The sequence below is a fragment of the Etheostoma cragini genome, chromosome 6 (genome assembly GCF_013103735.1).
Source record: "Etheostoma cragini isolate CJK2018 chromosome 6, CSU_Ecrag_1.0, whole genome shotgun sequence".
NCBI classification, from domain to species: domain Eukaryota; kingdom Metazoa; phylum Chordata; class Actinopteri; order Perciformes; family Percidae; genus Etheostoma; species Etheostoma cragini.
The window spans coordinates 16,775,826-16,801,186 of record NC_048412.1 but is presented as its reverse complement, the minus strand read 5'-3'; the positions used below and the strand labels follow the sequence as shown (position 1 = coordinate 16,801,186).

At 39.5% G+C, this 25,361-nt stretch overlaps 2 protein-coding genes across 6 annotated transcripts in view; both read right to left on the bottom strand.

Moving 5' to 3' along the window:
- Nucleotides 1–17,042, bottom strand: part of adam22 (ADAM metallopeptidase domain 22) — a 53,096-nt gene extending 36,054 nt beyond the window's left edge. For 4 of the 5 annotated variants that reach the window (XM_034875247.1, XM_034875248.1, XM_034875249.1 and 1 more), the window contains exons 1-4: nucleotides 16,720–17,042; nucleotides 16,263–16,423; nucleotides 12,671–12,747; nucleotides 2,066–2,132 (exon numbers count right to left, since the gene is read on the bottom strand). In XM_034875247.1, coding sequence (XP_034731138.1) covers nucleotides 2,066–2,132; nucleotides 12,671–12,747; nucleotides 16,263–16,423; nucleotides 16,720–16,816 — 402 coding nt within the window. In that variant the 5' untranslated portion in view covers nucleotides 16,817–17,042. The remainder of the gene's footprint in view (nucleotides 1–2,065; nucleotides 2,133–12,670; nucleotides 12,748–16,262; nucleotides 16,424–16,719) is intronic. The other variant, XM_034875250.1, reaches the window with a different exon arrangement.
- Nucleotides 17,043–20,898: 3,856 nt separating this feature from the next.
- dbf4 (DBF4 zinc finger) overlaps nucleotides 20,899–25,361 on the bottom strand; it is a 7,316-nt gene continuing 2,853 nt past the window's right edge. Inside the window, exons 4-13 of the mRNA XM_034874947.1 lie at nucleotides 24,583–24,786; nucleotides 24,401–24,451; nucleotides 24,239–24,308; nucleotides 24,053–24,141; nucleotides 23,884–23,929; nucleotides 23,716–23,761; nucleotides 23,494–23,619; nucleotides 22,843–22,951; nucleotides 22,180–22,298; nucleotides 20,899–22,029 (exon numbers count right to left, since the gene is read on the bottom strand). Of these exons, the coding sequence (XP_034730838.1) occupies nucleotides 21,219–22,029; nucleotides 22,180–22,298; nucleotides 22,843–22,951; nucleotides 23,494–23,619; nucleotides 23,716–23,761; nucleotides 23,884–23,929; nucleotides 24,053–24,141; nucleotides 24,239–24,308; nucleotides 24,401–24,451; nucleotides 24,583–24,786 (1,671 nt within the window). The 3' untranslated portion in view covers nucleotides 20,899–21,218. The remainder of the gene's footprint in view (nucleotides 22,030–22,179; nucleotides 22,299–22,842; nucleotides 22,952–23,493; nucleotides 23,620–23,715; nucleotides 23,762–23,883; nucleotides 23,930–24,052; nucleotides 24,142–24,238; nucleotides 24,309–24,400; nucleotides 24,452–24,582; nucleotides 24,787–25,361) is intronic.

Below are 25,361 nucleotides of genomic sequence, written 5' to 3'. Positions count from 1 at the left end.
TGTGTGTGTGTGAGTGTGTGTGTGAGTGTGTGTGTGTGTGTGTGTGTGTGTGTGTATGTGTGTGTTGCTAAATTGGTCTGATCTGTTATCTCTTTAGACTCTTGTAAGAGTAATAAATCATCTTTCTGGACAACACAATGCACAATGAACAGGTCGAGGTCAGTCAGATGGTAAACAAGTAGGACACTCTACCCCCTGAATGTCAGTGCAAGTTTGGTAATTGGCAATTAGATAAGGAAGAGGAATAAGGACAGTACACAAATAAATATCATATTTTACTATTCATGAGACAGAAAGTGTGTGTACCACTATAAAAAGTACTTCAGTCTATCTGCACTTATCCCTCATGTACTACATACTATATAGAGCTGGGCGATGTGAAAATTAAACAGATTTTGTCATACTATTTATAGAGGCACCGACGTACTCTATCAATACTTGTAACACTTCTGGGTGTATCAGGCCATTGTGAGAAGTGCTGAAGGTTAATGAGCAGGACTGCTGATGAACGTCTCTACATTAGGGCCAATAGACTCACTCTATAAACAAACACTTAATTTACTCTAATACAAACCAATTATAATGGCCATAGTCATATCATTTAGATATTTAACCTCTCCAGTATGTAAGTTTAAAAAAGTAGATGCTGTTTATATAGATTGATTCTTAATTATAGTTTAATACTTGCTTGGTTATATTTTGGGATTAGAATTGTTAGGACAAAGGTTTATGTTATTATATTTATAAGTGTTATTATATTTATGTTATATGAATTGTAACTTTACTACGCATAATGATATGCTATACTATACTATGGGTACAAATTAGCAATACTAGTTTTATTTTGGTTAGCAAATTAATTGCACATGTTACTTTTTTTTCTGTGCCGATTAATGTGCATTTTGCCCTACAAATAAACAATTAGAACATTGTGGCAGTACGTTGATTTCTTAGATATTTCATTTTGGTGGATTGGCCACAAACAAGCATTCCTGTCCTGCATTGATTCCTGTTTAACCTACTACATGAACAGAGAGGATTCTGAGATACATAGAACAGCTGCTGTCTTACAATGGCATTTGACCTTTTTTAACGAGCAGAGTAACAAACAGCAGCTTGTCTCATATTAACCTTCCAGAACAGCAGCCATTAATAAAGAGGCAAACTGCCTCTTGTTATTTCCATTATACAAAAATTAAGAATTTGCAGGCCGAGTACATTCTGGATACAAGGTGAATTAATTCACAGAACAATTGCCTTATAATAATTTCATTAATTACAAGTGACAGTATCACACAATATGTGGTGTAATAATGTGGATCATGCTTTCAAAAGTATCTAATATCTCACTAATCTGCTGCTTAGCTGAATAAATCCTGAACATTGTGATCCCCTCCACTTATGTGATACATCATTACGCCTCAGCGGGTGACCTGTACTGTATCTAAAGTCCAGATTTCAGAGGATTATCACAGCAATCTCAATTCCATGCAAATTGGAGGATTAGGCCACTTTGGTTTTATGGAATCTAAGATGAACAAAGAATGGAGTGCTGAATGGGCTGATATGTCTCTGCATGTCCAAAGTAACAGATTGGTTAACCAATAAAAAGCCCAGGGAGGGAGAAGATCCTGTGGGGTCTGCAGGAAATTGCAGCTCTTCAAAATACAACTGAGAACAAATGTTCAGTGGAGCCAATTCAGCCACTCTTCTATGTCTTGAATTCAACAGCGTTGGGTAAACATACCTCTAGCCTCTGAAGAAAATACAGAGGGTTTCTGTGGCTCTTTGCTGGGCTTATAAAATAGCAAGATAAAGTGGAGAATTAGCTGATCCAATTGCATTTTTAATGTAATTTGTTCAAAAGGCATTTGCAGCTTGTGCTTAAATGTTTTTTTATTTATATCCACATAACCAGATACCGATTGCATTGTCATATCAGGGGTAAATGGGGTTTTAATGTCAAGACCACTCCATTAAAACACTGTAACTTACATTCTAACTGCAATTAGTAAAAAACAAAAGTGTGAGTAAGCATGAGGAGAGATGATTTGCAGAATCTTACATTGGTGATGATGCTTTTCCCTTTTTCTGACAAGTGCCTCTCCACGTACCCTGAAGACAGCAGATCACTGGGAACAGAGAGGAAAGAAAAGGGAGAATTAAAGTTAGAAAATATGTGATTTTTATTAAAGTGTCACTCAGATATGCATGAGTGCTTGTATTTTATAGGATTATTGTAATCAGTCTTGACAGCACAGAGCTTCACAGCATCAGCCTGGCTAATTATGACCAGCGTATAGGGACAAGGCTATATCCAGCATACAAACTCACACAAACACAATTTCAAAAATCCAGCCTTCAAACAAATGGGTAAGAGGCAGGAAATACATTGAGAGAGCAAGGAAGAGAAAGAGTGGCATACATAATAAAAAAAAATCCTTCTGCGTCTGCCTTTTCAGCAGAGCTGGACCCAAGAATCCCAATGGAGAAACACACTGCAGGCCCAATCTGAGACAGAGATAGATGAGCTTTAGGGCACACAAAGCCCCCCTGCACCCCCCCCCCCCCACACACACACACACACACACACACACACACAGGAATGCGGCATGTGAATGGGAAATTCTCCCTTCGTAAGCCTGTTTTAAAATATATTACAGTTAAAGTTAAAGGTGTGTGTATACCCACACACTGCAAAGAACAGAGCAGTATACAAATCAAACTGTACAATCAGCACAACAAACTCATTTTATCAGATTAAACTTAGTTTACATTTGCTGAATCCTTGAAATACTGTCCAAAACTAAATCAATGGCAGGAATGCTGTTTATCAGTCAGAGTAAAAGAATTGACATAACAATAACCAAAACATTTTACAGTATACTCCCAGTCAGAGCTATCAATTAACTCCAACTTCCTTTTAATATCCAGGCACTGACAGTGGATGAGTAGGTGGGATGAATTTTTACCTTGTTCACCCACAGTACATATCAGTGTCACAGAAGCATTTTGTGGGGACAGTGACGGGGAAGATGTAGGTGAAATTGTGAAAAAAAATAAGTGGCAGCTATTTTGATAATTGATTAATCGTTAAAGTAAATCTTCATGCACAAATGGAAGAAAACGCTGTTTTCAGCCTCAAATATAGAGATGTTCTGCTTATTTTTGTTTCGCATCATATTAAACTGAATATCTTTCGGATTTGGACCGACAAAACCAGACATCTAGAGACATCACCTTGGACATTGAGAAAGTGGGATGGACATTTTTCGTTCATTTTCTGACATTTAAAGACCAAATGATTAGTCTAGAAAATAATTGGCAGATTAATCAATAATAATAAAAAATCATCGTTAGTCATATTTAAAGCAAATATGACACAACTTTGTATGGTTCAAGGCTCATAATAATCAAAGTGTACTGTAAACGGAAATTTCTGGGCAGTCTTTAGCTGTTTTGTTGCTTTAGCTTCATAGTTGGCACAAATACATGAGAGTGATATCAATCTTCTCATCAAATTCTTGGCAAGAAAGCAAATAAGGGTATGTCCCATGATTTTTGTCAAATATACTGCTAACATCTGTCCAAATTATCACTCTTCTTTGTCATGAATCTGCTCAAGGTATTAAACATTTTTTTAAGATCCACCATTTTAATAACAGTGATATCTTAGGATAAATTATTGAAAACAAAGAAAAATCAATTACTGTAATAACTCATAATAAGGCAAATGGTAGGAAATCCTTCTGCTTTTGAAGGCAGACACATGTTTTTCAAATATTATCTGAGCTGATGATATACCATGTTATTCAAATGAAACCTCCCCCCCCTCACAAACACACACACACACACACGTGCACGCACACACGCACCTCATTTCTACGATGACTAATGGGCAGTTTGCTACGGCAATAAAAACATATGCAGGAAAAAGAGGAGAGAGGCTGAGGTAAAATGGAAAGAGGGAGAGAATGGCTGTCAAGGGGACAATAATTAGACAGAGGAAAGGAAAAAGGCGGTGAAAGTTATAAAGGTGTGAATACAGAGATCAGGGCTCTAAGATATCCCTTAATGTATCAGCATGAAGCTCTCTCTTGGAAAAAAACTGTGTGTAACACAGGCAACCCCCATTGTACACACATCACACCCTCGAACCTCAGATTGCACATCTAACACATCATGTCAAGCTGTCCATGTTATCCTAAAAATTAAATGTGCCATGATTCATAAGACGCAAGTAACATATCAACATTTGTTATTTAAAAGACTCCTTTTCAAAATAGTCACACGCTCCTGTGATAAAGGCGTTTGGTATGTACATTAGAGTCCCCGGGTCACGGGCGTGTGCTGTTAGCCTTTGTTGTGCTGGGATGTGTGGTTAAGATTCAAAGCTTGTGATCTTTATCTGGCCCCACGCTGAGCTCAGACAGGGGGAGCAAATGAGGAGCATACTGAGGCAGCAGTGCAGACACACGGGCCTCTAATGGAGGACGCAGATAACAGATTTCAGCATTAATTGTTGCAGGATTTAAATAATTTATCTGACAGACAAAGACGCAAACTCAGCTTCTACCCCATCCCCCACACTGACACACACACAAATGTAGAGAGATCCCCCACCAACACACACAGCCTCCCCCCTCTTCCTGTTATCATGAGTAGACATACAGATGTATAAATGATAGTCGTGAGGGACCTCTTTGCATGTTCCTGACAGAATGACAGAATGACAGAAATGCAGACTTAGTCATACGCTGTTTGCATGTGATCTCTCTGTGGACATAAATACTGCAAACCTTCAACATAACTGATGATCAGGGAGGCAGTTTGTCAAACAAGCTGAGGACTTCATTAACAAGAATACACAGAAAAAGGGATGAGGGAAAACAAAAATAGAAGCATGTTCATAAATGTAATAAGTGATCACATAATTTTACTATTCAAGAGCTTAAATAACAAATGTACAGTATGGTGGCACAAGTGTGTGGTATCTGGCACCTAAAGGCGTCTGTTCAGACCAGATGTGTAGCTCCAACAGAGACAAAGCGAACAGCACCCACATCTGCTGCCCATTTTGTGTCTCATTCTGTGTCTGTTAGCCTTCTCTCATTCTCTCAGCTCATTGCTTTTTTAAATGGACTGCTCATCCTCCGCTACACCGGAGGAGTTTTCGTTCTTGCTCCATTGAAGATTTCAGAGGTGGATCTGCAGATGCTCCACTTTTAGCTTACAACATTTCATAGCCAACCTAGAACACACTTCAATTTCACACAAACACACACACACACTCAGAAACCTGATAGCACTGATGCCGATTTAGCAAAAATGTGGCTCTGAAAAGACTTATTCAACTTTAGTAAGTGGGTCTTCAGGAAGTAAAAACTGAAGGAAGTTTTGAGAAGAGGCAAGTGCACTGAGTCCTTCTGGCTGTCACTGACATCAAACTTCATCCTTTCTTTTAAAAGCATATTGATATATTGACATCTGCTGTGGCAACCAAGTTCTCCTGAGGTAAATCATGCACACACACAAACCTATATTTCTATGTGATCGAAAATTCCTCTCACGATCTGTGTCGCTAGGCACCACAAAAACAACACAAAAGATAAGATTGGCAGGACCGGTGTGTGTTTATGTGTGAGAGTGTGTGTGTGTGTGTGTGTGTGTGTGAGAGTGAGTGAGTGAGTGAGTGAGTGAGTGAGTGAGTGAGTGAGTGAGTGAGTGAGTGAGTGAGTGAGTGAGGTAGGATTGAGCGGAAGTGTTGGGGTAGCAGGATTTTCTTTGCTTTTACGCAGGCCAATCTAGGTGCTTTCAAAACTCTTCCAAATACGCCCAACGTCCCAAAACACACACATAAAAGCGCACAACAACCGAAATGAAGCAAATGTAGTCAGATGTATCCATACATCCATACACATCTGCACACAAGCAGCACTGTAGTCATCAAATGGGTAATAAAAGAGCACCAGCGCACAAAGGACTGAACATGTGCTGTGTCAGGCGTCCATAATGAGGATGGGGTAGTTCTGAGGAGAGACAGGAGAAGGGATAAGTGCACAGGTGAAAACAAGGAGAGGTTGGAGCAAGATGGAAGGTTTATAAGAGGAAGAAAGATGTGACAAGGACTGAAGGAGAGAAGGGAGGGGGCTGGAGGTTTCTCTTTGAGGAAAGCTGCAGCTGCTTTCACCTGCCCACCACCCCCTTCTCTCCTTTTGCCTCACCCTCCCCTTCCACTGAGGCCTCATTAAAGGTCTCCAAGCTATAATTCATTCACACTCCAATCACTTATCAGTCATGCAATTCCACCAGCACACTTTTGCAATGGGAGTACTGACAAACAAGAAGTAGTCATGCTCACAAAACAGACAAAAAGCAAGAATTAAGCAGAGAGTTTTATATGCGCTCTCCATCTATCCACTGACTCCATCAGACTTTGTGCAGTGGTTAAATAGTTAATCTTCGGACAGTAAATAATCATCTCGATTGAATTTTATTCAGCATGCCAGAGGAAAATAGTAATCTATTAGATACAATAGTCTTTAGAGAGGCATTTGTATCTTTTCCTGCTGAGAGAACAACAGTGTTTTCTTCTGTCCCTGTCTTCATTGAGAGTCAGCTCCTGGATCTCTCTTTGTTTCTATTAATCCGCCATACTGAGTCCAGACGGCTCAACAGAAGAGAGAGGGGGAACAGAGGGGCAGGAGAGACAGAGGGGGAGGAAAAAAGCAATATAAGGAGATGGGAAGAAAGAATGATGGAGCATTAGGGTAGGCCAGTGATTCAACGCTTACAGTTTTGGTTGCTATTGTTTCCTCCTGTTCGTACTGGCCTTGAGGAGATCCCATCCTAACACAATCCCAATGTAAATGATGGGGATCAAAATACACAGTCCTCATTCTAAACAAAAATAATGCGTTTTAAAGAAAAAACCTAATAAACCTAATTTGAGACTTGAGCAGTCTGAGTTACACAATTCTATCTTTTTGTTTCCCTGGACAGTGTTTCCTTGCTGAGCTGCAATGGAGGGATATTAACACTAAAAGGGGAATTCTTACTCAAAAATACTTTTGTCACTTTAGATGATACCCACTTCATTTGGGTACCTCAGACTGCTGAGGTCTCATATGAACTTTGATCTGATATTTTAATCGTAGTAAGAACAACAAGAATTATGCAGCAACAAAACAAAACTGCTTCGATATACATATGGGTATGAGAGTTTTGTTTCAAGTCAGATTACAAAAAAATTAAAAATAACTAACACTGTTAACTCAGCGACCTCCACCTCGTTTTCAAAAATGCCTAAAGAACTCTTGCAAGGCATGCACCATGCTGCTGTTTGTTCTTCTAAATTAACCTTGCTCACCTACATAAAATTAATCTGTACCCGGACCTACCTGCACCTGACGCACACCAGAAAATCTACAAAACAGACACATGAACTGACTTGTTTATTACCAGGACATACTGCACACAGTCCTGGATGTGACGCTGAGCCACTTAGCAAACACAGTCTGTAATATACTGTTTGTGAGCACTGCATTTTATCATAGACACACTCACAAACCATTCCCAATGTGATAGCTAAAGCAATGTGCTAAAGTGTGTGCGTGTGTATGGTAAACTAAACACAGATGTGAGAGAGGACCCTGCCTGAGGCGAGAGAAGAGGAAGAACAAAGTAGGAGATAGGGATGGAGAGGAAGCAAGGACCATTTTCTTTTTTAGGGTATACACACACACACCACTCTATCTCTCCTTATCTCCTGCACTTACTCAACCCACCAAGGATGCATGAAGGACATTCACACATCCCTCTCTGTGTGTCCTCTTCTTTCTCTCCATCCTTAACTATTTCTTATGCACACACACACACTGTTTTTCTCATTAACTCCACAGTAACTCAGATCACGCCTCTCTACAATAAATAACAGACTTGTAACGGAGGAGGAGAGACAGAGATGGGTGTGGAAAAAGAGGAGAAGAGTGGAGTTGGGTTGTAGCAATGTCAGGATGCAGGAAGCAAGACACGGGTGGATGATAGATTATCTTAGAATGGGGCATGAGAGAGAGGTAAATCATACATGTGGAGATGTAAAGGTTCATGCACAAGCAACACACACATGCACGAACGCACACAAAGCACCGGGACACACACGGCTAACACCACAGACTCAGCACCTTTCACAGTCCAAGGCAGCCAGACACCTACACACATTTTAGAGATTAAATTAACATCGTCCACTCAAAATCAGACAAAGTCATCAAGTCAACATGAACATGACATCAGCTGAATGGCATTATGATAAATGTATTTGTCTTGCAAGTGAACAAGAGATAATTGTTGGCTACAAAAGTATTTTAAATAAGTAGGAGGAGATGCTTTACCACTGATTTCATTCAAAGACACTCTTAGATGACTGGCATTTAGAGCCCTTCCAAGGCTTGGATGGGAAAGAAACTCTGCCCATTGAATCATCAATACAAACAATAGGCATGATATTTGAAAATATCTGGTTATAAAATAATATAAATATACAGTATATATAATAGAAATAAATAATAGACACTTTACTTTGCAAATCTATTACACACACACACAAAAACTTTATAACACACTAAAATCCAAATAATCATAATTCGGGCTCTTTAAGTTTGCACCTCCGGTAGGAGGTCTTATTTAAGGTACCCTGTGGGTGTTTTGACCATTAGTAGTCAAAGGAAAGGAACACTGTTAGCTATAAACATGTAATGTATGTTGTAATTAGTGTTGTATGAAGTAACAATCCATGGTTTAAAACAGGGACCTTCAACAGGGAGTCCCTAGGAGGTCCTCAGAGTCAATGCAGAGGGGCCACCAAATTAGTGTTAATTTTTTGTGTTAATGTTTTTTCAAAACGTAAAAACATAAAACATAATCCAACATTGTATAAATTCCCACTGCTTACTGGCCTATAGATAAGGTAGTCCCTATGATAGCCACATATGTACATTAACAATTAAATCTGATTTATAAAATCAAGCCAACAATTATTAGGTTATTTTAACAGCTTAGGATTCTATGTAAAAATGTTTTGTATATAGGCTTTAGGCCACCCTACGTAGATGTTATTGTAGGTCTAGTTCATTTCATACAATGTATGTAGCAGGGGGTCCCTACTCCATCTTTCCTTTCTCTACTTAACAACCGTTAAAGACCCCTGATTTAAAATATTCCAGAAAAAAATCAACTTGTGTGTGTTGACGGATTCTCTTTGTTTTATTGAGTATTGATCCTTCGCTTTCGATTCAGTCTTGTTAACTCAAATTAAGACAACACTTTACGTGCCTCTTCGGCACCTGAGGCCCAAAAAGATGACACACACACACACGCACGCGCATGCACGCGCACGCACGCGCACGCACACGCACACGCACACACACACACACACGCGCACACACACGCACACACACACACACACACACACACACACACACACACACACACACACACACACACCTCCTTAATCTTAAAGCACCATCTATTATTCAGTGAGAGCAGGTGGGAGGGGCGTGGTTAAGGGGTAGTAGGGGCATGGCTGAGTGGAGAATGGGTGTGGAGCGTAGGGTCAACCAAGTGTGGAGATGTATATGTATGTATGTGTGTGTGTGTGTGTGTGTGTGTGTGTGTGTGTGTGTGTGTGTGTGTGTAAGGATGATTAAAAAGAAGAGAAAACCCCCCACCCTGTGCACATTTCCTAGTCCCATGAATGGGAAATTGTAGCCGGCCACTGAGATGGAGAGGTAAGAAGAAGACAAAGAAGGAGGGGTAAATAAAGGCCCCCTAACCCCCTCCTGACTTCCTCTCTATAGACTGTCACACTTCAGATGAGTGACTCGTGTCAATACAGCATTGGCTACTGAAAGAGCTAACAACTACTACACATTAATATACTTGATTATTCTTACTAGACATGCCACTCATATCACAAGTTTTGTGATAGGATAGCATATGTGGACAATTAAAAAGGAAATGTCTATTAGCATCAGCATACTAACATGCTCATGCTAGGCAGGTGAATTCCATGTTCACCACCTTAGTTTAGTGTGCTATCATGCTAAAATTAGCGCTAAACACAATGTACAACTGAGCTCATGAGAATGTCATACTTGTTTTAGGTGTTTGGTTATAACTCAAAGTATTGAACAAACTGAAAGTTTCACCTCATAATGGGGCTAGAACAAAAGTCTTGAGATGACCAACGTATGTTGGATTACTCCTCCCGGGACCATGGATGTCCATACAACATGCGATGGCAATCTATGTCAGTTATTGAGACATTTCAGTCTGGACCAAAGTGGTAGACTAACTGTCCAACCATCCACAGAGCTGCTCTGGGGACAACACAAACAAAGAATGTTCACATCTGAAATCAAGAACCCTAGACTGAAAATTTACATACAAGTATCCAGTGTCCAAAATGCTCATGCTTCAAATTCACAAGACATGACTTTATAACAAAACGCCTACACTCCTATTTTTCCCAGTCTATGGCCAAACATTACCTCAAGGAAAAGAAAAAGGCTGCTCAGAGACGAGAATAATAATGATAATAAGTACTGTAGCACTAGAGACACAGCCGACAGCTAAAGCAGAAAACTCTCCTTTTATGTTTGCTCATGGCAACAATTAAACACAGCAGCAGAGTCGGGTCATTGACCAAAATGAGTGAATTAGGTTTTGTTGCTGGAGTCCAAAAAAACAAATGTTGGCCCATTCAGCTAAAATACCTTCCACACCTGCACCCACACACACATCATAATCAGTCTGGCATGAAAGCTATTTGTAAACCAAATCTGTGTGGCTGTCAAACAGAGGATCAGTTCAAAAAGGACTGTGGTAAAAGACAATGAAGATGGAAGTGGAGGAATCTAGGGTTAACAAATTGGGAATCTTCCACTGCGAGGGACCAAAACTATAAAACACTTTTTTTTATTGATTAATCTGTTGAATGTTTTTCGATTTAATTTAATTTTCCTGTTTATTTTCTATCAATTGAGTGATCAGTTAATCATTCTTTACCTAACACCAAAGTTTCTTTAAGCTAAAGTGGTGTTAACAAATTGCTAGTTTTCCCCAGTCAACAGTCCAAAATCTAAAAAGTCGTCACACATTAGAAGCTGGAACGAGAATTGAAAAATGAAGAACAAAATCAAATGAACTATTTTTCTATTTACTGGCTTATTGTTTCAGCCCTACAAAAAATAAAATGATTTTTAGAGAAAACTGATGAATGTCAAACAGTTCAATGCTCTATTGCACTGATCTCAGTCTCTCATTGTTATTCAGAACCACACATGTCAAACTGTTGCCCAGAACTGTCTGGTTGGAGGCAACTTCACTCTCTGATAAGCTAAAACAGGATGTGTTTCCTTTCAGCCGACATTCTGATGGACCTTTCTGCACCACATCCAGTTGAGAAATTTTGGAAAAAGGACGCCGTAAGTTCACTACTCACATGATTAAGGACTCAGCATGATGAAACCAAGTGTTGATGAAAGTGTATGTGCATCTGTGACAGCTTATGCATATGCGTGTGTGTGTGTGTGTGTGTGTGTGTGTGTGTGTGTGTGTGTGTGTGTGGAGAAGAAAATTTCTGTTCCTCACTGGATGATGCGTCACGCAGTGAGCTGTAGGCTTCACAGAAACATAACATCTAAACGTGGGAATTCCTGTGATGTAACGTTTCACTCAGTAGGGGGGAGACTTCCACTGTGATGAGCAGGCGGCTTCACTGTATGGGTGTTCGCAGGCTTTCTGTATGGGGCCTAATGAGACACACAAGCCATGTTCTTGGGTGACAGATGAAAACAGAAACAAAACAAACACGGAGAGATTCAGAGAGAAGGATGTCAAAAATGGTGATTTAAAAAAAAAGTGGATGAGGTGGAGGCAAAAAGAGAATGAGGGACAACGGTAATATGGTGAGAGAAAATAAGGAGAGAGTTGCTCGCTTTCTATCAGCAGTCCTGTGATCAATATCAGTGTCTGACGGGGCAGAGCTCCAGCCTTTACCGTAAATCACTTCCTATTATGATGGAACCTCTAACACACACACACACACACACATATAGAGACACACATACAAACAGACACACCAATACAATAGCCCACTTCAGCACACACCACCATTAGATATTTATGTCTTATGAGTGCATTCCCAAAAACAGGCAATAAACAGCACTCAGAGAACAGGAAAATATGACCTCAGTCCAGCAGAATCACAACGACCTTAGTTAAAATACTGGAGTCAGCACTCGATTAACGTGCAATATGTCCTTGGGGATTTACACTTAACAAAAACCAAATGTGAATTTCTACTCAAAACTGATGCTCAGATGCCAGAGAATGACATGACTACTGCTGGGATCATTTCAACAAGCAAGTGAACGTTTAGGCACTTTCATAAATATTTAGGAAATAGAAATGAAGCCACCTTCATTCATTCAAAAACAGTTTTGCAATTGTCAGCCAAGCCACAGTATTTGAAAATAATAAGCAAGTGGCGACATAAGCTTAACTAAATTAACACATCTGTAATGAAGACTTTAACCCACAGACACATAGAAAAATAGATAGATCGATGGATAGCCAGAAAGAAAGACAGATTTAATGATGTAATACTCACTGGTTCAGTTCAACATCCAAGATGAATTTTCTGCCAAATGCATCGACTTGAAAGATTGCTTGGGCCACATGGTTCACCTAAAGAAAGCAAAGAAGAAAGGTTATTTACTACAGGTAACCTTTATCATATTCATGCATCAATTTATTATTATATACAAGAATCAGTTCTCATCTACATTAACAGATGGCTGCATTGTCGTTCAGCACAAAAAATACAACTGTTTTCATTAAGACATCAAGGTCTTCTTCTCCACATCTCACATAACACTTCACTGCTACAAATCAAAAATACAGTGTATGTAATACCCACATACACACATACAGTAAACCTGCACATTTTATTTTACCTCAATGACCATTGATGTCTTTCTTTATTACCAGACCAGGTTTCTTAACAGTTTCACAAGGTCAAGGATTCATTGAAATACCTAAACCTATACTTTATTTGGCAGCAATGATGCATGTACACGAACAGAAATGTCTTTCTTTGTCTGACAGCATGTGCTGCTGTGATTCATTCCCAGTTTTGGACGCATGGTACGCGCCGCATTGCACGCCCTTGGGTCAATGAGAACTCCCCACAATCATTCCTGTGCAGGTTTAGGGGGTCCCAGAGCTCAGCTAAAACACAGCTCACCCTCCCCCCAGGCTCGTCCCATGGGCTACCTTCATTACAGACTGGACACCGCATGACAACGAGGGGGGAGGGTTGCGTGTAGCTTTTTTTTGTTTCCATTTTGAGGAGATGCCCCTGGTGCTCACCCAAGGATGACCTTCGCGCGTGAGGACCCCATTGACCAAGGGCGCTATTGTTTGTAGGCGTGTGTCTGTGCATGGTCAATGCATATAAGAGTGTGTAAGAGGGTGGGTGGTGTGCATGCCTGCCTTTGTGTGTGCGTGCGTGGGGGCAATCCCTTTCCATGGCACACTTCACATGAAATCTAATCTGGCAGATTGGATCCATGATGGGAGGAGGTACCAGTAATTGTGTTCAATGAAAGCATATCTCCGCTTGACTGGGCCGGGCCAATATTCTGAGGCCACCGCTGACTCTTCTTGCATTGATTTCTTAGTTAGAACAGGCCTGACTTTCCACTCACGACTGTCAAACTATCTAAGTGCTATCAATGTACTGCACACAGACAGAGACGCAGGAAGGCAGACCAACAAACACAGATTCCACTTAAAGAAGCATTTGTTTTTCCACCAAAACAACATGAGCACTTTGCTGAACTCCCCACTGCTCATTCAGTGGTGAAGCTGTTTGTGTCTGAAAATGAAAATAGGCAATGCAACAGAAGTCTAAAAATAACCTCCGGTGTGTCACTCATTTTCAGAACTATTTGACAGATTTTTTTTTAGGCTGTTGATCTAAAAACAGCCAAATAACTGATCAAGCTTTACGCAATTGACATCACGGCTAATTGCAGCCCAGATTCAACTCTCTAGAGAATTAAAAAACCCAAAAAAGTCTCTTCTCTTCCTACCTGGGATCTATTCCTCACTTGCAATGTAGATTGTATTACTGTATTAGAACTTTGAGGCTGTTACTGATTGCCTGTTATTTTTATTAGCTGCCTATGAGCCTGCGACTGGTAATTGACTCGTGAAAATATGAGGTTATAGGCATGATGATATAGTTTGAGCATGTTTTCTGAATAATCTATGTAGAAAGTAAAAATGTTTCTTTGCTTTGCAGAAATTAGTCTTGCTTTAAACTCCAGTTCACAGAAAGACTGTTATGTGACAAACCTGTGATGGAGGTTAGTCACTGCTTCAAAAGGAAAACATTAAAATTATATCTGATGGCAGATGGTTCCTGTTAGCTTGTTTACCCATCATGCTGCAGCTCTGTCTGAGGTGTGAGAGAGACAAAGGGTTAACACCTCCCTGCATGCTACCATCTGTAGCCCTCGCCACAATCAGAACCCTGAATAGGCTAGTCTGCACAAACTAAGCTGCACAAATTAAAAACGCATGACAGGTTTGCACAATGTTAATTTACTCATCTCTTGAAATGAACCCAGCAGACATGCGGCTTCACTGAACTGAGTCAGTGAACACAGTTACAGTGATTACGATTGTTACTGCACTGTATTGATTATTACAGACAAGGCCAAATTGTTCTGAGCTTTTTTTTGCAAGCTTTTTTGTTAAACAATGTTGTTGTGTTCATTAGGTTTCAGTATTCACCAATAGCGTTCAGCATAGTGTTGTTAAATTGTGGATGGCAATGTCTAAACTTGAAAGTGCAAAACAAGGTAAACCCATGCATAACCTACTTAAACCTTCAAGCCTAGATGGGTTTGTTAATTCCAAACACTGGCAACAGTACAAACTATAATAACTGTAAATGTTTACATGTAGCCTTTGTATGTATTTCCCTATTTAAAAAAAATCAATCCCTCTTTCCTGCAGATTATCAGTAAATATTTACATATTAAGCTAGAGGCCCACAACCAACTAATATTGATATTTTTGAGAGCTAAATGAATCTGATAATGGTATATCTGCAAAGTTCTCTAACTTAAAAACAATACATAAAACAAAAATAAGGATACTTCAAAGCTGGTTTTTAAAGAATTTAAATAAACTTTAATCTCAGTGCCTCCTGGTGGACAGGCAGTGTAATGGTGACAGTTTTTTAATTACCTCCAAAATTGTGTATATTTACCATTTCTGTACTGCAATTTCTTCGTACATATCAGCCACCACGGAGAGCAATATATCTGTGATATGCGGAAATCTGCTTAGAATATCGTCCGCTCAGGTATGAATCAATCAAGCTCAACGGGTAACCTGGGGGGGACTTTTTTATTTTATTTTTACCAACATTTATTTGTATTAATGAAGTGAAAAATACTTCATTATGGGACATGAGCTGGAATAGGTGAGGCAGCTGCTGGGACAGCAGCCCAGCTGGACACTCAAGATGCAACTTATCTCTACATTATTAATTATCCTGTTTGCTTTCCTACAGTAAATGTGCAGTGTGGACAGAGTAAAAATGTAGGACCTATTACTAAGCTGATTATTCTATATCAGTTTAGAGCAATAGTGGTCAGCTGTTTGCATGTGAAGGCAATGATGACCCATATTTCACCTGCAAACAGTCTAATTATTCAATTCAATTCAATTTTATTTATAGTATCAATTCATAACAAGAGTTATCTCAAGACACTATACAGATAGACCACACTCCAGAACTTACAAGGACCCAACAGTTCTAGTAGTCTCCTCCCGAGCAAGCAACAGTGCGACAGTGGCAGAAACCTCGGTCAGACCCTGGCTCTTGTTAGGCGGTGTCTGATGACCGGTTGGGGTTAGAATGAAGAGTGGCAATAACAAAAGACAGCGGCCTGATACTGTCTAAATGTTTCAAGCTTCTTCTGTTTTGCTCGTAATTAACTAATTGTAAATTCCCCCAATTAGGACAAGGGCAGAGGAGGAGATGAATCAATGGAAACACAAACATGCAGAGAAACAGAGAGCACAGTGCGCGCGCACACACACACACACACACACACACACACACACAATCGAGAGATTCCTATCTCCATCCTGACATCACTAGTAAACACTGTGTATGCTACCTGTGTGGAGCCGGGGCTGGCTTTAGCCCTGGTGCTGAGCTCATCCTCTGTGATCTGGCTGTGGTTGTGCCTGCTGTAGAGCAGGCGAAGAGGCACCGTGTCCTCCTTCCCGACAAACCTGCCTGCATCACGAAGAGCCTTCAAGCTCGACAAGGCGTCTCCTGCAAAGAGAGGAAAACAACGAGTTCATTACCTGCCTGCCCAACCTTGCGGGAAACAGAAGTGATACCGAGACACATTCATCACAAACACCGCCATCTGAAATGTTGATTGGTCCCATTTCCTTTGATAACCCGAACCAGCTATAGGCTATGCATATTTTAGATGGAGACCATGAAGTAGCCGAAGGTTTGATACAACAATAACAAAAAACAGACAGGCATGTTAACGGTGATCAAACGCTTTGTTTGCGCGATAATAATTTATGTAATAAGCTATCCAAAATAACATCAGTTACCATTTTGGGCATTAGGGCTGATCTGCTGACCGACGTGCATCAATCCACAGACGCACAAAAGGGAAATCCACCATCGCGGGCGCATCATCAGCATCATCACCTTTCTCTCTTTTGTTGCAAATTATAAAACAATGCGGTATTCCAGGAGCAGGCTCTCGGGGTCCTGCCTTCGCTAGGGGAGTTCGAAGCCGAGGCTGGACGTCTGGTTAGCGCAGTCCTTCTGGTTGGGGGCCATCGGGGTCCTTACGAGTCTGAACGCCGAGCGCGTCTGAGCGCCCCGAGACCCCGCGGATCAGCAGCACGGAGAAGAAGAAGAAGAGAGAGAGAGAGAGAGAGAGAGAGAGAGAGAGAGAGAGAGAGAGAGAGAGAGAGAGAGAGAGAGAGAGAGAGAGAGAGAGAGAGAGAGAGAGAGAGAGAGAGAGAGGGATGGGAGGAGAGGACTGTCGACACCTCCTTAAAACAGATCAATATCTAGAGGCTGACTGCAGAAACGCCTAATGCATAAATATGAGCGAGCCGAGGAGTCGGGATGGACAAAAGCTGCGGGCCCGACCTCCTGCCGAATGGGATGATATCAACGCCCGCCTCCTCCACCTTCCTCCATGTTAAATTGCTGCAAGAGCGCCATTCCTACCCAAATCTGCCTGCTATATAAACAGGATGAGTCACTCCATCATCTGTTAAATTAATAACGGGAATATTAATTTATTCCTATGTGCGTGTGGTGATATTGTTTCTGTTTTTCAAATTTCAAACAAGATTAATCACTTAAATTCGGTCATAATTTCCAGTTTTGTGAAAATATCGAACATCATATCAACAAATCATAAGCAGTTTCTCATAGGGAAACTTCTCATTTATATATTTGCCATCTTCACACAAACCTTAAAGATGTTGACACAAGGCAGCATCAACAGAATCATGTCACTTTATCACCAGTGTTTACATTATTCGATAGGACTATCAGATGCTTAACCTTCGTGTGGACTTGCCCCAGAACCACACAGCAAATCGTTCAGTGTTAATGAGCTTATGAGAATGAGTAGTCCCCCTAACACAATAGGATTGTATCGAGAAAAGATGTGGCTCTGGGGAAAGAGTTCAACAGAATCTGGCACAATGTTACATTAAGTCTGAAGATGTTATGGGCAGTTCATATTTATTAAGGATTAAAAACCGCCCCCTTACACTCATTTTTCTGTTGTTTTTTTATTTGTTCAAATAAAAACAAAAGAAAATGAATGAACCCATGTACACTAACACTACCTTTTAAAAGATGGCAATCGCCTGCCACAAAAGCTTGATTGGGTACACTCAGATGGCTGTGCTACTCTATAGTCTTGAATCGTCTCATCTTTTAGGCTGCAGAAAGTCCTCTTTACAAACAGATGTTCCAAATGTTATTTAGTAGTCTTTTGTAGATGGCGAACAAATCACTGAACAATAGTTCCACCAGACTGACACTTGAAAGTGAAGAAAAGAGATAAAGCTACCTCTGAGCAACAGGTAAATAAGAATAGAAGAAATCACCAGTCATTGGTTAAAAAACAAACAAAACAGAATCAAACCACCAAGTAGACGGCAGAGGGCCCAAAGACAACCAGGTTTCCAAAATATTTAGAGTCAGATTGCACTGCTTTGGTGGGTAATTTAGACTTTGACTGGAAATTATTCATTTACTTTATTTGTTGCCAATGCACCAGATTAGCCAAAAAGCTATTTTTCCTCCGTTGTCCCTGGACAGATCTTAAAATTGTCTACCCAAAACAAAAAACAATTAGAAGATTACAGTGAACAATACAAATATAAAAAAAGCAGTAAAACAGATTTAACTCTTTAACTCCTGTTGATAAATACACTGTACAAGTTTGTTATAAGACAGACAGACAGGCTAAAAAAATAAAAATGTATACTACACATTGACACAGCAGAGACACAAGTGGCAGCACGGTTGGGTTGAGGGAAGATACATATTCTTATTAATGCTGACATGTCTAATGTGTTATGAACCGGGGTTTTTTAGATGTTTTTTTTTTTAACAGAGTGTACGTATGTGGTGAGTTCTCTAATGTTCTGGGGGACAGAGTTCCACTCCACTGCTGCTGTGACTGAAAAGGCACTCTGACTAAATGCACTTTTTCGCAGCGGAACATCAGTCTCCTCGGTCCGACTCTCGTTTTACTCTCTGTGTGGTGTCCCTGATGGTTACAAACTGACTGAGTGGAAGAGAAGACAGACCTAGGATGATTTTGTATAATAGACAGAGGTTTGAATACTTGATGACATCTTCCGAACTTAAACGCTAACGCTTTTGTAAAATGTCACAATGGTGATATCTTGATGTTTTTTCATCCAGAATTTTGATTGTCTGTTTGTAAATTGACTCTTAAGATTTTAGTGTTGTATTGTTTGCCTGTGACCAGGTTGTAAGACAGTGAGTGATCTGAGACAGAACCATCCTGTACATGAACATATTAGCTGCCTGAAGTGACAAGTGTGATCTTTAGAAATTTGCGAATTTAAATTTGACTTGATCTTTTCATCTGTGATTTAAAAGTAAGTCTATTAAGATGCCTAGGTATTTGAATTCTGACAACTTCTATTTGTTCCCCTGTCACATAAATATCTGCCTGATTATTTGCATTGTTTGATTTAGAAAAGTACATTGAAACTGTTTTATTTACATTAAGTTTTAAACAGGATTGATTTACCCTTTCAGAGACATGGGCCATAGACTAGGTTTTTCAGCAACTTGTTTTGAGTTTTTACCATGGGTATAAATGACTGTATTGTCTGCGTACATTTGAATCTAGATGTCTGGACAAACCGAAGGGACGTCGTTTATATAAAGTGAAAATAGCAGAGGCCCCAAAATAGAACCTTGACGTACCGCTGTGGACATGGCAAGGGGCGATGGTGTTAATCACTGATCCTGACTGACTGTGAGCGATAAACAGTGAAAAAACTATTAGTTTCCGTGGAGCGTTGAGTTCTGAAACCAAATTGCATTGAATTAGGGGAAAATGAAGTGGTATTCAATTGTGTTATATGTTGGGAAATTAGTTTCTTTTGACACTGTAGGTATGATGCTGATTGGTCTGTAATTGTCCACTGACAATGGATCTCCATTTTTGAAAATTGGAACTAATAGAACAGCATGGTAAGTTCGAAAATTTGCATCACTAAAGCAGCCTGTAAAACCAGGTAAAGACAACACCTACCATATTACGATATGTTCAAAATCTAAGACGATACTTAGTATCATATTGTGGTATAGATACATCGATATATTGCCCCGCTCTACCCAGACGCCCCAGTTTGATGCCCATTGTGGTCCATATATTTATATAGTACAGTATATCCGCTAAATACATTAGATTACACCACAGGATGAATGTGTATAAATAATGGATGGATCCTTTAATGTGTGGTACACACTAGCATGTATGAGGCAGGAACAGTTTGTGCGCCATGATCATAAAAGCACAGTGGCAACAGGTTATAATCTGTATGAGAGAGAAAAAAAAAAAAAGACTAATGCATTCAGTGTTGCCTGTGCCAGTTTATTTGCAGCTGTGATTGTACCTCAAAGAGCCTGCCATTTGACCCAGTGCATCCATTTAAGAGCAGTCAGAGAGAGCAAGGGCGCTATGCCAATGCACTAAATGCGGGGTAAAAGATGAAGCTGAGCTAATGAATCTGAAAAAGCACACAAAGGCAGGTCAAGAAAAGTGCACTTTTGCACAATGTCACACATAGTACCACACATCCAACCTGCAGGTATTCACATTAAAATACATATGCAACCACCATACGTATTTTGCATAAAATTATGAAAAGCTATTTTTCTAGATTGATAAACTTAACCCAAGTAAAAGCTATTAGCTATGATTTCCCTAAGTACCATCACAAGGTAATTTAGATTAGACAAGATGAGTTACAGAAATCTTTTTCAACTTTAGCTAAGATGTGGATTGCGTGAAAAGGGCTGCAACTCGATATCAAGATGTCACTAAATTCTGTACATTTAAGACGAATTTTATGGCAATATTAGTTTCAAAGACATTTCTTCACATTACAAATTCTGTGTTGTCTTTGGGTTGAGAATTTAAATATTTAAAAAAAAAAAAAGTATTTTCAACCAGTTTTTGCAACACACAAAAATGTCATTTTAAAGCCATTGTAAAGAGAATTGGGAATGTCATAGTTTGCTGGTTTAGTTTTATATCATATACAGCGCTGTGTACAAAATGCTACGACACATCAGAAGCTGCTTTTCAACTGATATGAAACAAAATGGAGGAAAGAATTAAGCTTTCTCCATCCCTGAAAGACAATAAGCAACTGTAGATCACTCGACCATAGTTAAACTGAGGTTTCTAAAGATGAAACAAATTCTAGTAGCTTGTATAGTCCATGGCACAGAATTTGATTCGGTTCAAGTATATGAAAAGGCAATAATAGTCCAGTTCATCCCATCAGTTCAGTCCCCTCATTTTCTAGTACTTGAAGCCCAGAAATTCCACATCCATGTCATCACTTGACTGAAAAAGTTCCCAAAGTTTCAGCCTTGAGTCATTGGGAATGACACTCGGCTTTACGTGTTCAACGAGTGTGTTGATTTTTTGTCTTTTGCGTTTATAAACTCTTATCCTCCGCTGTATTTTCCGGACCGGAGAGAAGCTTAGGGTAGGAAGGCTCGCTGCTTCCCTTTCTGAGAGGTTGTTTGCAGTCATTTTCTCAGGCAATATGTCTCCATCCTCAACAGCCTCATTCACTAAAGAATAAAGTTTTTTATCAGACTCCTCTTGTTGATTTGTTTTAACATCAAGGCATTTTGAAGAAGCTTCATTCTGTATGTTCGTATTGTGGAAGTAAGCAGTTGGGCTGTTCATGTCTTGAGTTATTTTTTGGGCAACCTTGTTGACCCGAGTACCTCTGGAGGGACTAGAGGGAAGAAATTCACCTCTAGAGGGGGACGTTTCCATCTTGGGCTGAGTAATTGCATCTTGCTCAGGTTTTTGAGAGCAAGAAGTCAAAGAATTCTGTCTACACGGCCGTTTACATGCAATAGATTTGTGCTTGGATCTGTTAGAGTGTGTGTTATAGCTCCTCCTCTCCCCCTCCCTGTGAATTAGAGGACCAGCATTTGATCTGATTTTTAAAGTGTGTCCTGAAAGAGAACCCTCGTGCCCATCAAGAGTCTGATACTGTTCCTCTTCTGTGGTATCAAGATCTCCCTTGTGTCTTTGTACAGTTTTCCCACATGGTCCGGGAACAATCAGAACAGAGGAAACACTGCACTTTGGTCTAACAGCAAAGAAAAGAAACAATTGCATGAGTAAAATGAAACGGAAAAATAAAAGGTCTGGATATGTCAAAAACACATTTTTTCATGCATTTCTCTCTTGTAAGCATATATTACTTAAAGCTTTTTTAAAAGGGATGTCGACAAATTACCTTTTAACTTGAGTTTTGATGTGGAGAAAGTTGCAGTGCTGCAGAGTTGAAACCAGCTTGTCCACCACCAGGTATTTGTCACTCTTGGAGAAAGCCTTGTGCCGTTCACTCTTTAAATGCTAAACATAAGAAAAAACCAACAGTGTAACAATTTAGCATTACAGCGGTTCAGTAGAGGCTACTGAGCTTTAACAGCTGCTGAGTTGGACATTTAGTATCATTTCATAACACATTACCAAAAAACACCTAAATAATGTCTCTCTTTGATTTGATAAACAGGTTTTCTAAGTTGCGGAAAGTTCTCACAACTGAATCACAGCAAAACACCTACCATTGCTTTAAGCTAGGCTACAACTCTGTTAACTTTGATACATTTAAGTATGCTATGACCCAATTGAAAATTGTGATTAAGTCAAATAAATAAGACAAGAATGCCTTCCCCATATAGTCCTTAAAAATAAAGGGCAGTTTTGCGATTTTCATATTGGCACTACTTTAATCAGGAAGCCCTGCAGTAAACACTTTTAATGTTTAAATAGTAGTATCCAAAACATATATGCATTGTGTTGTGTGTGTTTTGGCTTATGTGGCATTACCATCAATTATTGTATTACAGTCATGGTATTGCATTGACAGTTTTTGCTTTTACATGTGATAACTCACCGTTGTGACGTTCTCATATTTGATCATACAGCATTCGCAGTAGCCGCCTCGTTTCTTGTCTCTCGTCTTCTTTCGGCCATGTTGTCGCTCTTCGCTGGCTTTCGCACCTCTGTTCCCAGAGTTTGCACAAATTAAACCAAACTAAGATAAAAACAGTTGGGATCTCTGCATTTTAATACATTTGAATTCCGTCTCAATGGGTCACTCCAGCAGAACCAACTCAAATTGTGGGGACAAGCACTTTTAAAACCCACAGTACTAAAATCTACTCATATCCAAACATTTGAAAATATACTAAATGTGTCAGACTGATTTACAGATAAATGTCTAGAAAAGTATGCAAATAGTGCAGACATTGTAGAAAAATATTTTTCAACAGTGTGGAAAAATCATGTTTTAAGTTTTTTTTCCTCTCACATTGATAATTTTTTCTTTGGCTTCACCACACAGTATGAAAAACAAAAACAATTACAGAACAGACAGGGTTCAAAATAAGCACACTCCGCTAGCCAAATGCTGGTAAAACATGCAAGTGGCTGGTAGGTTTTCTTCACTCTGAAGCTCTTTTTAAAAATGTAGTCCTTGTGAAAGCATGACATACTGTGCTGGCCACAAATTAGCTGAAAGCAAAGCGGGGAAGAAACACCATACCTGTGTGCAGGTTGTTTGTTCCCAGGGGGATCCTTGTCCTCGACACAGAAAGGACTACATGGAGGAATAGTCTTCAGGTTGAACTCAGGCATGTTAGGCATAGTGAGGTAGATTGGACGGTAGTGTCTGAGGAGGTAAAAATAAACATTGTATAGCCAATAGGTGTAAACAACTCATATTCAGTGGGTGGATGTCAGCTTCTTTTAGTCTTCTGTCTCTTACCTGCTTGAATCCTCAACCTTGACAAACGGTTTAGTGATCCTTCCCCCTGGAACAACAATTACAAATTTGAGCATGTATTTACAAAGTATCGAAAACAACGGACAACATTTCTGCCTTAAAAAAAGAAGGAAAAAAAAAAGACTGGGTAATTGCTACATCACATTTTACCTTTGCATTTCTGAAAGCCTTGCTTTGCTTCTGACTGAACTTTGACCTATAAAGAACAACAGGAAAATCATTTAAAGAAACAATTCAACACATGTTAAAAACAATAATTTGTATAGTTACAATCCAAAAATGTGATTAAACTATTATACTTATATTTAAGATTTCAAACCTGTAAACTGACACTTGTTTTGACAGCAGTGGTAGAAGGACACAGGCGGCTGACAATATCTTTTTTCTTCTGAACATATGCCTTTATATCTAAAAAAAAAAAAAAAAAAGTGCCATAAATGAATTCAAATGACCCCAGTGTTATCAGTTTTTGTTACATCAACCATTATTTACAACATGAACATACCATCTATGTAGAGGATTTTCACACCCCACTCCAGAGCATTTGACAGGATCTTGTTCATTTTCACCCTCTCCTTAAAACAAACGTACATGTGTGTATTAGCACAAAAAAGAAACAAGTTAGTTAAAGTTCCTTACTAAACTCATTAGTATTGCCGTAACAAACCTGCTCTTTCACCACTCTCTCCACCAAATACTTCCCTCGACTTTGAACAAACTGCAACAACAAAAAAGGAAAAGAAAATGTATGACACTAATACTCAGTAAAGTTTATCTAAGAGGGAATAGCACTAGTAAGAAGGGAGACCTAGAAACACATCTGCACTATGGTTGATTAACTTTACTTACAGAGTCTGTTTGGCCCTGAGACTTGCTTTTGTTGTTGTCCTCACGGGTGCCAGATTGGTGCTGGTTGGTTCGAGGGTAAGGTGAACTCGGGCCGGTGTCCGGGCTGGGAACAGGAGAGTCCTGCCTGAGACACTGCACATATCTAGCCTCCCTCTTGTTGGATACCAGATACCTAATGTCCTTACTGAAGAACTTCTCAACAATCTGAGTGACAAACAAGAGGAAAAACAGGATAACAATTTACACACGCGCACACACACACACCAACAGTACGTTAACAGTGTCTTACAGGGTTGGATGGCTATCCAACCTAATACAAACCAAAATGTGTATTGAAAACTGTCAACTTTTTAATTACAATTTTACCAAAATACTTTATCAAGGCAAAGTTCTTGTACTCCTTGGGACCCTTTACTGGCTTACTTTGAAGGACTTACTGCTCTTCCCTCTTCATAACTGCTGGGGACATAGGGGTGGTGGAGTAAAATGACTACATTATACGTTACAAGGAGTGACAAAAGAAATGTGTTTTTTTGTCTAATATTTTAAATTGTATATTTGTTCACTTTGTTTTTATATATATTTAAATTTTTTATCGGCATAAGGGTTTGTTGTGGTTGGGACGAGGTTAATAGAAGGGTGTCTTGTTACAATTGACATTGTAATGTTACACTGTACCTTCTCTAAAACAATACAAATATGTATTATAATAATAATTATTATTATTCATAGAAATCCAAACAACTTTCAAATTAAGTTATGGGGGGGGGGGGGGGGGG